Below are 16864 nucleotides of genomic sequence, written 5' to 3'. Positions count from 1 at the left end.
GACCGCTGGTCCTGCTAGCTAGGGTTCATGGGAGTTGTAGGCCAAAAACATCTGGAGGGCCGAGGTTGAGGAAGCCTGTTCTAGGACTAAGGTGGAACTGTGAAGCTCCCATGTTATTTTTGCTGTTGGATGCTGCATGTTGTTTAAGTAATCTCGCTATATTTACAGTATTTTTGTATATTATTATATTTTTGTCTTGCTATGTTATTATGAAATTGTTTTTGTACCGTTTGTTTGAAATGCATCCTGTTTGTTGTAAGCCGCTTTGAGCACATTTGTGTGTGTGTGTGTGTGTGTAAAATCAGTATATAAATAAAATGAACAAATGAATGAATTTTGTGCCATTTCATGTGTATAACCTGCACTGAATTCAATAGAGCATGTTTTTAATGTTGGGGTTTTATTCTCATGATATCTTCAAAAATCTGCAGAGTCTTTTTTCAGTACACCCATCAGAGATGTAACCAGGCACAAAGGAAATTGCTGTTTGTTGAGTTGGGAAGGATTACTATATAAGAGACTATAAATCAGAAGGTACTCATAAGAATACCCTCCCTTTCCTAATAGTTTTGCTTTTGGTTGCATCTATGATAAGATTTCTAGAAAAGAATACAAAGATGCTGCAAGTTAGTATGTTAGAGGACTTGAGTTACTGACTACAATTAAAAAGGTAGGCTAAAGAGAACAACCAGCATATGATTGGAAACTTTATTTATAGTGTACCTTTGCTTTAGAAAGTAGTTCTTACATCAGTCTGAACACCATGCACCCCATTAAAGACAAACACCAAGAGCCACATTTAATATTGAGTTTAAATGTTCTGTGAAAAATAATAAAAGAGAGAGATAATATAACTTGGGCACCAAAACAAACATTCTGAAAGAACATTCTGAAACAGCCACAGCTTGTTTTCAGAATAACCTTGATTTTTAGAAAATTCGGCTACAATAAATGCTCAGAAACTGTAATCTAACTGGAGCGCAGTGAGGCTTTCCAAGGAAATTGGTAACTTCCATCACATCACCTAATACTAGTATGGGGTTCTCCCTGCCCCATCACATATCTGTGATTTTCAAGAGTTATGTTAATAAATAACTAGATTTTTCAAAACTACCTTCCCACTTGTCTGACATAGACACTAAAGTGGTAAGATGTACCTCCCCAGTGTGGGCTGTTCTCCATGCAGAAGCATGCTCCAGTAGGCCCAAGAGCACTTTCCTGTGTTAGCACAGCTCTATGGTGGTCCCTTTTCCTATGAAAGGGATAACCAACATGGTACTCTCCAGATGCTGTTGAACTACAACTCCCATAATTCTTGATCACTGGCCATTCTGGCTGAAGTTGATGGGAGTTTGTGTCCAATAAAGATTGAACCAAAGATTCCCCATCCATCAGTCACTGAAGACTTTGGTTCAGCCTATAACCCTTCATTCTCTCACAAAGGCAGAAAGAGATTAGGGTGGAAGGGACTGTGGATATTTCAGGAAAGTGGTAGTACACAAGGAAGGAAGAAAACCCACAGGGAAACAAATAGGGGAAACAACTTATAAATGGAATGAAGCCTGGTCCAGCAGGCTTCCTCTTATGTTCCCATGTGAACAATCTAGGCTGAAGGTGACCAGGGATCTCTTAACTCATGTTCACACTTTCCCAGAACATTTCCTGAAGAAGAGTTGCTTGTACAAGTGTGCACTTTTTTTTGTATCTGTGGGCATGATTCATAAAAGTACCTCAGCTCATAGGTCCTGTTTGTGTGGTAGAGAAGCAACCTTCCCCCCCCCCCCCCGGGATAGGAAAGATTGTGTGAATCAGCATGTTCATGCCTAGACCCCATACACACCTGAAGTGCTTATAGGAGATCTTACTTTGTGGTAAGAGAGGAGCATATGCCCCTCCACCCATGGGAAGAAAGTATATCAAGGAAAGTATATCAAGTTGAGATGCATTGCCTTACTAGGAAAACTGTATTCTTGTGTACCTGAAAACCTTCACTGAAACATGCTATGTATGTTACTATTTTGGTAAATTTCCATTATTCCCTCCGCCCAGTTCCATTTGGAGGCCTTTTGGCTTTTTAGCCTGCCTTAGTGGGCCTGATGCCATAGCAACACATTTATTGAATCACTTTCAGCCCATACAGACCTCTCTGCTATGGCATTAGATTGGGGGGAAACATCGTGGTCCTCCACTTAATCTTCAATTTAATACTCAAATGGATTGCTGTGACTATTTAGTAATATTAATATTTATTCAATTTATATCCTGCCCTTCCTCCCGAAGTAGTCCAGTACTGACCATCACCTTATATATATATAATTATTTAGCATCGTTGCCTTTTCCTGTCCATTTTTTCTATCCTTATGGAGATACCTCTACATATTGCAGAAGGTTTTGGAGCAAACATATCCCAGTGTATAAAGATAAAGTCACAGAAAAGAACTGCCATGCTCATGGTGGCATCTCATGGTCTCCCTGTGACTATACATTACAGAGGAAGGCTGAATTGGTGGACAAAGTATCTTCTGAGGAAGAATTTATGGCATTACTAATTTTCTGTTGAAAAGAATTCACATGTACTAAGCTGTTCCACAGAGAGAGGTTCTCTGTCCACATCCAAGAGGAGAAAATAATGTATTAGCTAATGGATCACGTTGCTTAATGCATATAAAAATGTGTGTACTTGGCTGGCTTTAAAAGAGGCTATGGCATGCTTTTGAATGCTGGTTGCTGGGAATCACAAGGTGGGAGGACACAGTTGCCCTCAGGTCCTGCTTGCAGCTTGCCACAGACGTTTGGTTGGCCACTCTGAAAACTCAATCCTGAATTAGATGGCCTGATGAAAGAGGCCTCTTACTATGGTCTTGTCTGCATGAACCAGATCTGACATTACTAAGGACAATTTCTGTCTTCATATATAAAAGATGTTTGTGGTCTAATTTATTTCTCCCATCCTCTTTGGACAAACTGAAGTTAAGAAGGTTTACATACCTTTGGCTGAAGATTTGGATGAAGCAACACATAACCATTGGGGTCAATTGCGAAATAGTATCCATTTGGACAAAGCTGGGGAGAAAGAAGCATGACTATAATGTGCTGCCCGCTGTTGTGGCATCAAAAGAGCCTGAATAACCTTTCTTCAGTAAAACTGACAATATGGAAACTGTGTTAACCCAAATGCAAACAAAACTACCTTTTTTATTCAAGTCATAATAAAAAACCCTGTTTGTATGCATAACGTGCAATGAAATAATGCTTGCAGTGCAGGCTATATTGGGGCAGACTAGACAATTCATGGAAGGCCCTGCATATTAGCTTTCTGGGAAAGCAATAATCACTCTAAAACACCACCAGAGAAGAGCAAAGGGGAAATGGCAGGGTGAAAGCAGGGCGAACAATCTTTTGACTTCCAGCCAGAAGGATATCAGATATACTGGAAGAGAGGCTTGAACAGTACTCAAGCTTGAACAAAAGTTAAAAAATAGTCGATGTGGGAAAAGCCACTTACTGTAAACCGTGGAGTCAGTTTTTTTATTTCTTCTAGCGACACATCAACTCCCATCACTCCAAGTATCAACTGGTTCTGGGAAAAGATTTGTTTAAACGTAAGTTCTCAGATGGCTGAACAGTCAGGAAAGCTGCCCTTCTCTACATTCCTTTCAGCAGTTTTGTTCTTTTTTCATTGTGAACCTCTAGTGTTGCTAATTAACAAGGAATTTAGCAGCAATATAGCAGCTGTATGATTACAGAAGCTCAAACTCAACCATGCAGCCGCTCAGGTATCAACATTTGTGGAATGCCTGCACATGAATTATAGAACTGAAAATTTAGTACAGATGTAGTCCAAGAAATCCTAACTTCCATGAGAATCTGGAAATGGGATATTTGTACACCTCCTCATCAAAACAGTGGCCCCAATGCTCCCCTGAATCAAGGGTTGTAGAAACAATGTAGGAACCTGACTTACAGCATGTCAGACACTTGCTCTGCTGCTGCACTGCACACGTCCCCTCTGCGCTGGCATTGTTGCCATAGGAAACTCACAGGGGTACATTCTGGTGGCATGGCTTGGCTGGCCAGATAAACCCTGTCCTATAGACTTGGTATCTATTAGAATATTTTTATTGGCATCTAGTTTCCAAATTTTGGAAATTTTGATCAGCCTAATCAAGTGGAACAAACATACACTGTTGAAAACACACTTATATTTACCCTACAAGACTGGCTGTTCACTCTTGATTCCTGAAACTTTTTTTTTATTGTACATTAGGATATCATTTCATCATTCCAGAGTTTTTGTAAACTTATCTGATCTTCCCTTTGCCAAGAAACAAGTTTTTCATCTCCAATTACATTTTCCTTATGATACCGTCACACTGTCACAATGGCAAAAGCCACTATGGAATAAAAGAGCAGCTTGGCCTGCATTTCCTCCCCCCTCCCCCACTGGACATTTGGTAATAAAATGTGACATTGTTATTTTTGTTCTGGACACAACACAAAACATCGCAAATATCAATTTCTAAAGGCAGCTTGTAAGTCAAAGTTTGTCACCATAACTTTCAAGCTATTCCAAGTCTATCAAAGTACTTTTGTTTTAAAGGGAAATCAGGTGCACTGAAGTAGTTTAAAGTCAAGTTGTTAGATGGTTTGGCTTGTTGGGATGACAATTTTCCATGTCCCTGGGGTTCCATCTCCACTTACCTGCTTCTCATTTTGGTCTTTTGTCAAGTTGAAGACAGGCAGGGTTCCAGAAATGACCAAGCCAAGTTCCTAGAAAATGATCACAAGGAGATCTTGTCCATATTTTGTGTCAGAACACAGAAATATCTATTCAAGCACATATCATTCATTTAAATTTAATGAATAGCGAAAACACATTTGGATAAAAAGTACGATTTTTAAAAACATAAAGAAAATATATGCACCCGCAGTTTAAACCATGTATTTGGAGGCTTTTTCAAAAAGCATTGGTCCTATGCTTCTGAGTTCTAACCCCCTGCACAACACACCTTCTCATTGATAAATATAGACATGAAACCTTTAGCATTAAACAGCTACAAAACCAGCTGTGAGTGTCTCACAAGTATGTGCAGAGACTGCCATATTTTCTTCTACTGTCTAGGAATACCTTGCCCATGAACATGGAACATAAGAAAAAGATAGAAGCCCTCAAAGCATTGTTATTTGGGCCACCCGACATTAGCAGAGATGCTAAAAAGCACAATGAAGTATACCCTGGATGGGAACATCTTCAATGTGATTCTAAGGCCAATCACAGTAGCCCAGGATTATCTGCAACTATGCAATGCAGAAGAAAGGAGACCGTCATAGCTTAATGGCAAGGGGAGTATACTGGTGTTATACTATATTTGTTGCTGCACAAAACTCTCTAGGCATGGGTACAACTGAAGCAGATTGCTTAGGATTAGACCATAAGAAATGGGATCCCATTTTTGAATAACTGTTTTGTGTCATAGCATATTCATATAATTTATTTGCTTTTTATTGCTGAGGGGTGAGGGACATTATTTGGGGAATTTGTTTAAATATGAAGTGGAGCAATGGTTACACAATGGTATTATTTTGGATTCACTGGCCCAGTTCAGAACTTTCCTCTTCTCCTTGCATGTTCTTGCTTTAGTGCTGACATTTAAGAACAGGATGTGCAGGAAGATATGAACTTTCTCCATGACATTTCCAGTAAGTACCTCATCAGCAACCAAGAAAGAGTGTCAATGAACTCCTGAGCATTGTAACTATAATGATACAAAAAACTGGTCCACTTTGACACAGAGAACTCATAATAGGCTGATTACATTTTTAAAAAATAAAAAACCCCAACCCCCCAAAGAGATACTGCATCTTATTTCCTACCAGAATGGATCTTTAGCTGGTCACATGGCCAAGAATAAGAGCAAGGTTAGAATCATAGAATCATAGAATCATAGAGTTGGAAGAGACCACAAGGGCCATCGAGTCCAACCCCCCTGCCAAGCAGGAAACACCATCAGAGCACTCCTGACATACGGTTGTCAAGCCTCTGCTTAAAGACCTCCAAAGAAGGAGACTCCACCACACTCCTTGGCAGCAAATTCCACTGTCAAACAGCTCTTACTGTCAGGAAGTTCTTCCTAATGTTTAGGTGGAATCTTCTTTCTTGTAGTTTGGATCCATTGCTCCGTGTCCGCTTCTCTGGAGCAGCAGAAAACAACCTTTTCCCCTCCTCTATGTGACATCCTTTTATATATTTGAACATGGCTATCATATCACCCCTTAACCTCCTCTTCTCCAGGCTAAACATGCCCAGCTCCCTTAGCCGTTCCTCATAAGGCATCGTTTCCAGGCCTTTGACCATTTTGGTTGCCCTCCTCTGGACACGTTAGCTTAGCCTTTTGCCATTTCCTGCATGCATCTTTTGCACATTTCCAGTGATAAACTAAAAAGCCAGAAAGCTGTTGGGGTTGTGATCTCTTGAGCAGGGTTAAAGAAAACAAAAATGGCCCCAGTTTGATTCAGACATGTGATGAAAATGGGGCTAATTTCACTATGGCAATCAAGTGCTGAAGAATATGCACTCTGCAGGGATTCTTTACCAGCTCAAGACCACTTTATTCTGAATGTCTGGTACAAACAAGGGTGTGTGCACCTGCGTATGCATGCAGGTGTGTCTGTATCCATCTGAAAACACAAACAATAAACACACACTAGGCCCATTCAGTCGTTCATCTGCTTCAATGTTGAACAACATGGGGGCAGTGAGAAGGGGCATGCCCGGTCGCCAGACCCTTGATGTTTTGCACATCCCTCCTGACATCTGTGCATCAAGCAAGGGGGCCTTCATTATCAGGATTGCAGTTCATGTGTGTAACTACAGGCTCAAAGGCTCCCTTACTACAGATGCTTGTGCTTGAAGTACGTAAGAAGAGCCTGCTGGATCAGTCCAATGACCCATCTAGTCCAGCATCCTGCAATTACAGAAGCCAACCAGATGTCTGTGGGAAACCGTCAAACAGGACCGGAGCGCAAGAGTTCTCCCTCCTTCCACAGCTTCTATGTACACAATGAGTGACTTTTATGCATGGAATCGGGGTTGGAGGGGGAGGGTAGTGCAGGGGTGGGCAACCTGTGGCTCCAGGGCCAAATGCAACCCTTGGCTGAATCTGATGCAGTGGGGCACAAGGGGAAGAAAAAGGCCCACGTCCTTGCCCCCACCAGTATGCAACCTCTGACAGATTGCCTATGGGACTATGAATGACCCTGACAGCAAATGATTCCCTGCCCCATATCTAGTATATCTCCAGTCCCAAGACACAATATCTCAAAACTAAAATGTATGTCCTTCCTTCAAGGAAAGAGTTGCACAAACTCCAAAGCTAGGTGAACTTCATAGTTGAAATCTTCCTAAATCTAAATCAGCTTTTTAACACCTATGATTATTTGCCTACATTGTTTGTACCATTTTGCTACCCACTTCCTAGAAATGGAAGATATTCAGGGTTAAATACCCACAGATTCTTATTTTCTCAAGGCTAAGCTTCCTACTTCCTTCAGGTTCTGTTTTGAAGGATGTGCATTTCAGATCTTTTAGCCATCCGTCTGCTCTCCTCTGAAGCATTTCCAAGTTGTCAACCTTCTTCCCAGAACTGAACACAGCACTGCTTTTAACAGCAATTAATAGAGAAGCATGAAGTGGAAACAATGCTCCTGCTGATAACCGTTGTGACATTTGGTGGCCCAGAATCGCAGACACAATTCCCTCGTCATTCTTGGAAATGCTGGTGCAATCTTGCCAATATCCAGCACTCCTTCCTTTCCTCATTATGCTTCTGCATTTGACTCCATTTCCAGTCTATAATGCTTTGTGTTTATCCTTGGTGAATTTAACTCTCTTGCAATTTGGTTTGCTCTCCACTGAAATGGTCCTGAATCCTGAGCCCATCCAGTCTTTCCCACTTGCATCAAACAAATTGAATAGGCCACTCCACCCCCCACTGCAAGACTGACATGCAAATAAATAATTTTAATTATTAAGATTTCATATTCAAAGTATACTTTCTTTTGCTATGTCATGGCAGCGTGCATCATACCAGGGCATCCAAGTAAACATTAGTCCACTGGACTTGCTTGGCTTGCTTCCCAGCCAGAACCATTGGTCTCCCCAAAACATCCAAGTACTCCTGTCAAAACAAACATCGAGTCAGTTGACTGAGAAATGTTTTTGTTTTTTGTTAAGTCCATGAGTAAAACTCAGGTGCAAAGCATTCTAAAAAGTAACCTCTGTTGTGCCGTAGCCCTAGGGACAGTTGCCTGGGTGAGAAATGGGAAAGTGGAGCTGATAGATGCACAGAGTATTGTCTGAGATGGGGCTTTCCCTCTGTGGGAGAACAAGATGAAAGTGATGTGTGGAGGCTGGGATGTGAGCCTGGTAAAGAGTCATGGAGGTCACTACCAGTCGCTCCCAGTATGTTCCTGAACACAATTCAAAGTGTTGGACCTAACATGACTTTGGACCGGCATACCAGAAGGAGCGTCTCCATTCCCATCGCTCAGCCCAGACCCTGAGGTCCAGCTCCAAGGGCCTTCTAGCGGATCCCTCACTGCAAGAAGCGAAGTTACAGGGAACCAGACAGAAGGCCTTCTCGGTAGTTGCACCCACTCTGTGGAATACCCTCCCATCAGAAGGAAATAAACAGCTATCTGACTTTTAGCCAAGTGTCTTGCTTAGCCTTTTGGAAGGCAGCGTGAGGGCTTTAGGGAGGGGTGCCAAATTTTTGCCCATCTCTGCCACCCCCACATGACAAGGCAGTGTGTGGCCCTCGGGTTCTGTGTTGAAGTACTCTTGCAGCCCAATTGGTATGAAAAGTTGGGCCACCCAGGTTTGGGAGATTTTATTTTGGGGGGTGGATTGGGGCATCCTAATTTGTAGTCTTGAGTTGAAGGTTACCACCAGTGTGGGATGGTTGAGGCAGGTAAGGAGAAAAGGCCACATACAGTGGTACCTCGTGTTACGAACTTAATCCGTTCCAGAGGTCCATTCGTAACAAGAAACTGCTCGTAACGAGGTGAGCTTTCACTAATGGCACCTCCCGCTGATGCCATGCCACCAGAGTGCAACTTCCGCTCACATCCCAGGGCAAAGGTTGCAACAAGGGGCATCTACTTCTGGGTTAGTGGAGCGTGTAACCTGCAGCATTTGTGGGGGGGCAGTATGTAACATGAGGTACCACTGTACATTTGACAGCTGTGACCTTTTCTGGGCCATCCATCCTTCAGTCATCACAACCCGGGTGACCATCTCAGCTTCCCTCCCAAGTGGTGCCTTTGGTAAACTCCAGATCCATCATTTGGCTAGATCACCCAAGCTGGAAATACCAGCGTAAGAAGGAGAATTCTTATGCATCAACTCCATCTCTCACACCAGTAAGCCTGTGCCCTGGATGTGAAGGGCTGTTCCTGGAGGTAGGACAAAGTTCTGTGCCTGAGTTGACAGAGGTGGTCTCAAGTGCTGTGCAGGACTGTCAGCTAGAGCTGAACAACATCTGGAGCACCACAGGTTTCCCATTTCTCGTCTATATAAAGGCACTGAGAGTTGCTCAGTGGATATTTCTGTCACAGAAATTATTACAGATTTATTTGGAATCAATCTTGTGCAAAATAAAGCAAAGTGAAAATGTTTTGCTGAGAGGCCTCACCCAAGAAAATATGTCCAAAAACAGCCCTGTGAGCTATTGTGGTGACTGGTTCTCATGCAAGACTTTCAAATATGATTGCTGTTCTATAAATTCTTGCAAACATACCTGTGTGTTTATTCTTATGGCACCAATAGAAGGAATTTCATAATAGTAACCTGAAATACAAAACATAAAACAGGCTTCTCACTGGGTGACACCAGCACTCTAGAATGCTGTTTCCACAAAATCAGTCAGGAACACCTACTGTTCTGATATTTCATTGCCTACTGAAAATGCTTCATTTCAACAAGTGATTTTAGGGCATTCATTTGATTCGGTGTCAGTGCTATTTTGCTCCAATAAAGAGAAATAAGTGCACAATACCTTTGTTTTTGCAGGCCATCCATTGTATGGGTCCCTTGTCATAATTATGTTGACCAACAGAAAATGTAAATACACGGACCTAGGAAAATACAAAAAGAGGAATTGAATAAGTTCATTAATACAAGAGACATTATTCTTTTTTTAAAAAACCAACATGTTGAATGCCAGATAATCACAACTGAATTTCACCAGTGAATTACCATGCTTTTCTCTCCTTCTATACTTTTATAATGTCCCAGAATGGCCACTGGGCACCATGACTCACATAATTGCTTTTTCCTTTGTTTTCAATTAAAACAAGTGGTGACAAACTCCATAAATTGTTTTCATCCACAAATAATGTACTTTATTGAAACTGAAACTTAATCCTGATGAAACTGAGGTACTGTTAGTGGGTGAATCCCTAGACATATGAATCAGCCTGAAAAATTACTTTGGACAAGAATATTCATATTTCTCTAAACATATTGGTGAATGAACAAGGATTTTTACTACCTAATCAATTAACATTATTATTATTATTATGAAACCAATTAACATTATTTTGTAATAATTCTAGCTGCCAAAAAAGTTTGCATCTTTCACTCTTAATAGCTATTAACAATATTGTATACCGGCAAAAAAAGTCACTACTTTTGACATTTGAAATGTGATTTTGTTCTGAATCTAATTATTGCCACCTAGTGGAAGAGCTGGGGATGTATCAGATAGATTGTGTTTTCCCTAAGGAAAAAGCAAGGCTCATTGCTTATTTTGATTTTTTTACATGGATCAAATTAAATCATGTTAGGGTACCAATCAAGTGTATGCCCTTTTTTTACTGCCACATTCAAAGCAGTCTACTGGGAAAACTAACAGCAGAGCAGAGGTCTCCCTTGCATAAAGACTTTGAAGCTTATCTTATATTTCAAGAAAAACTGGTCTGTGCTGTATATTTTTGCATTTGAAAGGTGAATCTGGCTGACCCTGCTAAAACTCAGGGATGTATTTGGGAAATGGTCAATTGCATTGTTTGCTCTTGCCAAAGGAAACACAGTGCCTTCGGACATTACAGGAACATGGCAACAAGCTAGTATAGCACAACAAGTTGGTAGGCACTTACGGTACTTTGTGTGCTCATCATTTACATCCTAAGCTGCTTTCAGACATGCATTTCATTGAACCACTCAACTACATTCAAAAAATGAATGTTAATTATCCATTGCTATACTGTATACCCTTTTGCTGGGCTCAGAACTTTAGCCTTGATTGTTAAGTGATGGTATTTAAGGGAAGGGTAACAGAAATGAAAACCAGGAAATATTTAGTGTATTTGCAAGTAAAAGAGGAAGAAAACTAACGGTAGCTTTTTAAAGATAACTTGTAAAGTGGTGGTTTCAACTCTCTTCTCCCCTCTTAATCTTTGTCTCCAATATGTTCTACTGGTATCAATATCTGCCTTCTCCTGTCAGCTTCCTACCCTCATTACTGTGAGTCCTGCAGCCACAAGCCTCTGATGGCAATTAAATGTTTTCTAAAGTTAAAAGGAGGAAGGAAAGTGCACAGAAAATCTTAATTTACCAGCAGGGCCCATTTACCAGATCTCTTCATCCTGGAAGTTCCTTTTTTTAAAAAAGATATTTATTAAAGTTTTACAAAAACATAAATACAAAGTACATAAAAGAAAAAAGACAAAAGACAAAACAAAAAGTAAGGAAAAATTAAAAACAAAACCGTTTTTCGTAACCTTAAACTCATTTGCTTGTTTCTTTGACCTCCTCACACCTCCCCTTTTTATATTCCCATTTATATAATCAAGTCAGCAAATCCTTACCCTCTTTCATTTGTCTTAACTCTATATCTTAACATTTTTTAACTCTATATTTTCATCCATTATCAATTCATTTTTGCATATTCTTATTAACTTTGTTGCTAATGCCACTTATTTTCAAACCAACATCATTTTAACATTCATTAATTTTACAATATTTCTGCAGATAGTCTTTAAATTTCTTCCAGTCTTCTTCCACCAACTCTTCTCCCAGGTCTCGGATTCTGCCAGTCATTTCCGCCAGTTCCATATAGTCCATCATCTTGGAAGTTCCTATCCTATCTACTACAATGACAGATACTGGCTGATTTTATAACGTACAAGTCTCAAAAATAATAAACATTTATGCAAATCCAAATCCAATTAATCAAAATACAAACTTAAGCAAAAGGGGCGAAAACAACAGGAATATGATTTAACGAGATGTGAGGCTTTCCATATTAATTTCAGCAGGGATAAACCAAGACTACGTAGCCAGGCGTGTTAGCTTTCCAAGCTTGTATTCAAATGTCTGGGTCATACAATCCTCATAGTGCATGAGATCAGAATCACTAAACTTTTTTTTAAAAAATTTTTTTTAGATAATTGCTTCCTATCTGGAGATGTCCTTCCTATGTTCTTTTGTCTACACTTTTCTTATACAACTCAAGAGATGGCATTGATCCATAATGTTCCCAAGCTATTCCAATTAATTGTTCTCTTCTACAGCCACTTCTTTAAAACAGGGGTTTATTCACCTGAAAATCCATTTGATGTGCAAAATGTACACTAAAAGCAAAAATCTTATACTTTCATACTCTGAACATAATGTACATTTTCTTTTATGCAACAGAAAAGGCTATTTATCCGGAAATACTAGAATGGCATTTTTATGGCTTGGCTCTGTCCACACTTATAATTAAATTTTCCTCTGTGCGAGTTTAGCTGCATCAAGTGCAGACAGCAGGTGTCAATAGCAGGTAATTTGCCTAATATGAATACAGCTGAGGAAGAAATCCTGAATGCAGTCGCAAAGCAAGCATTTCCCTCCCCTCACCCCTTGTCTCCACAATCAAATTTACTAGAAGAAGGACTGCTAAATACTGAACTGAGAATCAAAATGAAAGAGCAGAGGCCCACATGTTTGGCATTGCCTCCCTTCCTACCCTGAGTTCCTCTGTATGTCTTGGGGGACTGAAGGGAGAAAAGGGAAAAGGACACTATGTGCTTCTGCCTTCCTGCAAAAGCCCTGAAGACACGGCCATTTCCCCCAAGCCTCTGTGCAGGACAGAGGACCGGAGCAAACGGCTGGGTCTTCTTTCACTTTTCCTTCACCTTTTGTAGACGGGGGTCCAGTTAGGCCCGTTTTCCCCAAACCGCACCTGCTCATCACTGACAATCACTGATGGGCAAGAGGCTAGGGTTTAATTCTGCACTGGCTGGGCAATGCTACTCCCAACAAGGAACAAGATCCTGCATCCAAAGCAGCAGGATTTAATCTCCGCTCATCAGATGAGTAAGGGTCTTTTCCTCGATATGCAAATCTGAAAATATTTAATAACAAGCATCTAGAAAACATACTGCACAGACCACTCGCTTAAGGCTGTCATCTATTCAAGTTTCTTGCCTGAGTACAGCCTGTGGAAGGAAAATCACATCTTAGCTGACGAAATATAGGCCATCCTTCAACTTGATTTGATGCAGAATAGCTGAGATAGAATTTTCCAATAATAGTAACAACCCAATAGCCTACTCAGCCTAACTGTCAATGTTCTACAGTAATTAATAGCTTTCCATCAAAGCCCATCTTTCGAAGGCGAAGGAAGAAATTTTATACAGTATTCTTGGGGGGGGGGTGTTACAGTATTAAATACAGCAGTAATAAATAGCATACATAGTTGGTAACTAGAAATCCTCCTCTCTTTTCCATTTGTTTATATTCAGAATAAAGATATAACGCAGAAAGCTGCATTTAGTCTTAAAAAAGAAGAGAGAATTCATCTACTGGCAAAAAAACAGGACCTTACCTGTTAAAAAGCAGTTCACATACCCTCCAACATGTTGAATACCCAAACTGGGACATGCATCTTCCCATCTGTGAGTCATGTGACCTGTGCAAGATCACAGAGCCCAAAAGATGCACTTTTTGGAGCTATGTTTTCACGGCACCCCAGAACGTGTGCTTTGGGGTGCTGTGGAAGATCACAACCCCGAAAAACTTGGTGTGAATTCATGCAAGATCACGGTGACCAGAAGGCCCATCGTGCTCTCACAGGAAAAAATGGGATGTCCCAGCTTTTCTGGGACACTTGCGGGGTATGAGTTCAGCTTGGGATTTGTGGGGAGGGGGTGTAACTACTTATTTTCTATCTATCTTTCAAATAAATGTTTTTACTGAAGCTCTTTCCAGATTAAACTGGAGGAAGGTCTTTTCTATTCCTACCTAAAACATGTTAATGAAAATGCAAAGGAAACCCATGCTTACACAGTATTTCAACACAAAGTTCTCACATTTAATAAAAGTGTATACTAAAGAAAACTCAGCAAGCATGAGAAGCAAAGACTATTCATAGAGGTGCTCCTCTGAGCTGCATTTAGTCTGTGATCATATACTCGCTCACCTGGGTGTAACTCCCACTGAACTCAAGGGAATTTGCCTCCGAATACACTTCTATAGGAATGCAGTGTCAATTAGGTTCACAGATTATGCTCTTCAGAAGTTGCCTCCACACATTACAGGAATGTATGGAGGGGGCAAAGGGATGGGTCATTAACAGTGGCTGCACGTGCTGGACGCATCCACAATGACCTTGTCCCTGCCAGCTTCACTGTTCCCGATCACAGTGCATTGGAAGAGGAACCTTTGCACTTTCAAGTGAGATTCCTGATTGCATGGAGGAACTGAACGCATGTAGGTCCCCTCTTCAAATCTCCTGAACCCACAAAGATCTGAAGGTGGAGCCAGTGGGAACAGGGGTGGTGGGCCAGCACAAACAGCCCCGCTTCCCCGTCGACACGTTCATAGAATGTATAGAGGACAAAATTGGATGGAGAAGGGCTTCAATGTTCTGAGAATCTGGAGTTCTAACATTCAAAAAGAAAATAAACATAATCCCCATTAAAAATCCATAATGGCCCCTTAGGCACTTTTTCTGAGGCATGTTTCTAAGTGGGGAAATAGCATTCATTACAACACCAATACTAAATTAAAGTTTTCTCTCTGCTTCTTTCATTAATCCATTTGCACCACCTGTGATCTCAACCTGTTAATCCAGGAATGGCACATGGAGAAAAATAAAAGCATCAAACAGCCCTCAAACAGTCAGTGTCAGATAGAAGACAGTGAAATGGCATTTTCTAGAACAAATACGACAGATAGAATTGCTCTTCGACTAAAGTATATCCAAATTTTATTAGCTGTCTTGCCTTTATATAATATCTGGCATATCTACTAATGAAGATGGCAATGCCAAATACCTCTCCTGATAGGGCTCAGGAGCCTTACAAGTTCTGTGGCAAGCCAAGTGCCCATCTTCGTAGGGTGGTTCAAAGCTTTTGTAACCACATTTTAAAAAGAAAGGAAACCATTTTCATTTGCTGCTTAACAGTACAACCAATGGTTGCTGGTAAATAATGACAGTACAGCAGTTTTTCAGACATCAGTGTAGATCATGGATTCATGAACTATTCTTGCCTTATCAAAATAATAGTAAATGCACATTTAAAAAAAAATCATGTGTGGCCCCTGCATATCTATGTGTATTTTCTCTTCCCACACAATGTTTGAGATATAGCTCAATAGTTTAGCAACACTAGCTGGCTCTCGTGCCCCCTCTCAGGGAGCTGCAGATGCAGGTACCATAAACTATGGTTTATGCAACCAAACTAGGACTAGAAACAATGGTTTGCTACTGACTTGCTTAGACAAACATTACACTAACAAGTGAGTCCCAGTTCAGATAAAACTCAAGCCAAGGCTCATTTCATGTGGCAGTAAACTATGTCTTTGTGTTGCATTCAAACACAGCAATTGTTTTCCATGTTTATTCCTTCAAAGGAATCAATCCAGTTCACTGGAGAAGAAAGTAGCTACTGTCAGAATCAGTAAAGAATACGATAAACTGAAACACTTTATTATGGTGAGTATTCAAGAAAACGTAAGCATTTTTCATGCATTACTTCATGACAGAGATACAAAATGAAGCACCAAAATGGGTGGGTCTTGTAAGAAATGGAAATTACAAAACCAGTTTGAAAAATTAGCAAATATTTATTTAAGCACAAAAAAATGTGCATCTTTAATTATTGCACCTTTATTTGTGCTTAGATTGGTTAAACAAACTGGCACTGCCCCACAATGTTTTTGGTACTTAAATGGTAAATGTGCATGGATTCTAGCACCCTTCAATAGCCATTATATTCACCCAAAAGCCTCTGTCCACTTCTGTGGGGAAAAACACTGCACCCCACAATCAGACACAGGTTTCTTCTTTGATACCTATCTTAGGTTCCCCTTATGTTTAAATTATTTGAACTAAGCAATCAGGATTTATAAATTTGGCTCAGAACATTAAAAATGTTTGTAAAAATGCTATCTCATGTGTTGGATTAATCAGTTTTGCAGACTGCCAAATATTCCCAATTCATACTAGTGGACCAATTTCAGCTAATGGGGCTTTATGAAGAGGAAAGCTTAATTAATCTGTGTCATTCACCAGATGCTATGACATTACATGCACAACAAGCCATTAATTAAATAAATGTATGCATGAGAAGCAGACAGGATAGGCAATTATTCTTATGAGTAAATGTGTTTCTGCAAAGTGATAGACAAATTAGGTGAATTTTAAATTCAATTACAATGCACACTTTTTGAGTGGCTCATCTGACATTCTCCAAGACGGCTGGCCTTCTTAACAATCAGTGACCCAGGATTTTATTATAATTACAGTCTCTGACCAGTAAAGTTTTGACAGGCAGAGCCCCTCTTCCCTTTCTACGTTCAGCTTAACTCCACTCC

The 16864-nt window shown here is 40.4% G+C and overlaps 1 protein-coding gene across 6 annotated transcripts in view; it reads right to left on the bottom strand.

Annotated features, from left to right (window-relative positions):
- CACNA2D1 (calcium voltage-gated channel auxiliary subunit alpha2delta 1) overlaps positions 1–16864 on the bottom strand; it is a 365199-nt gene that overhangs the window by 47679 nt on the left and 300656 nt on the right. For 5 of the 6 annotated variants that reach the window (XM_053407355.1, XM_053407356.1, XM_053407358.1 and 2 more), the window contains 6 exons: positions 10056–10134; positions 9798–9847; positions 8088–8177; positions 4702–4770; positions 3506–3580; positions 2989–3063 (listed from right to left, as the gene is read on the bottom strand). In XM_053407355.1, the coding sequence (XP_053263330.1) occupies positions 2989–3063; positions 3506–3580; positions 4702–4770; positions 8088–8177; positions 9798–9847; positions 10056–10134 (438 nt within the window). Of the gene's footprint in view, positions 1–524; positions 821–2988; positions 3064–3505; positions 3581–4701; positions 4771–8087; positions 8178–9797; positions 9848–10055; positions 10135–16864 lie in introns of those variants that run through there. The other variant, XM_053407361.1, reaches the window with a different exon arrangement.

This window comes from Podarcis raffonei, chromosome 10, assembly GCF_027172205.1.
Source record: "Podarcis raffonei isolate rPodRaf1 chromosome 10, rPodRaf1.pri, whole genome shotgun sequence".
Taxonomy (NCBI): domain Eukaryota; kingdom Metazoa; phylum Chordata; class Lepidosauria; order Squamata; family Lacertidae; genus Podarcis; species Podarcis raffonei.
The sequence above is the reverse complement of the archived record's forward strand: the minus strand, read 5'-3'. Positions and strand labels throughout refer to the sequence as shown.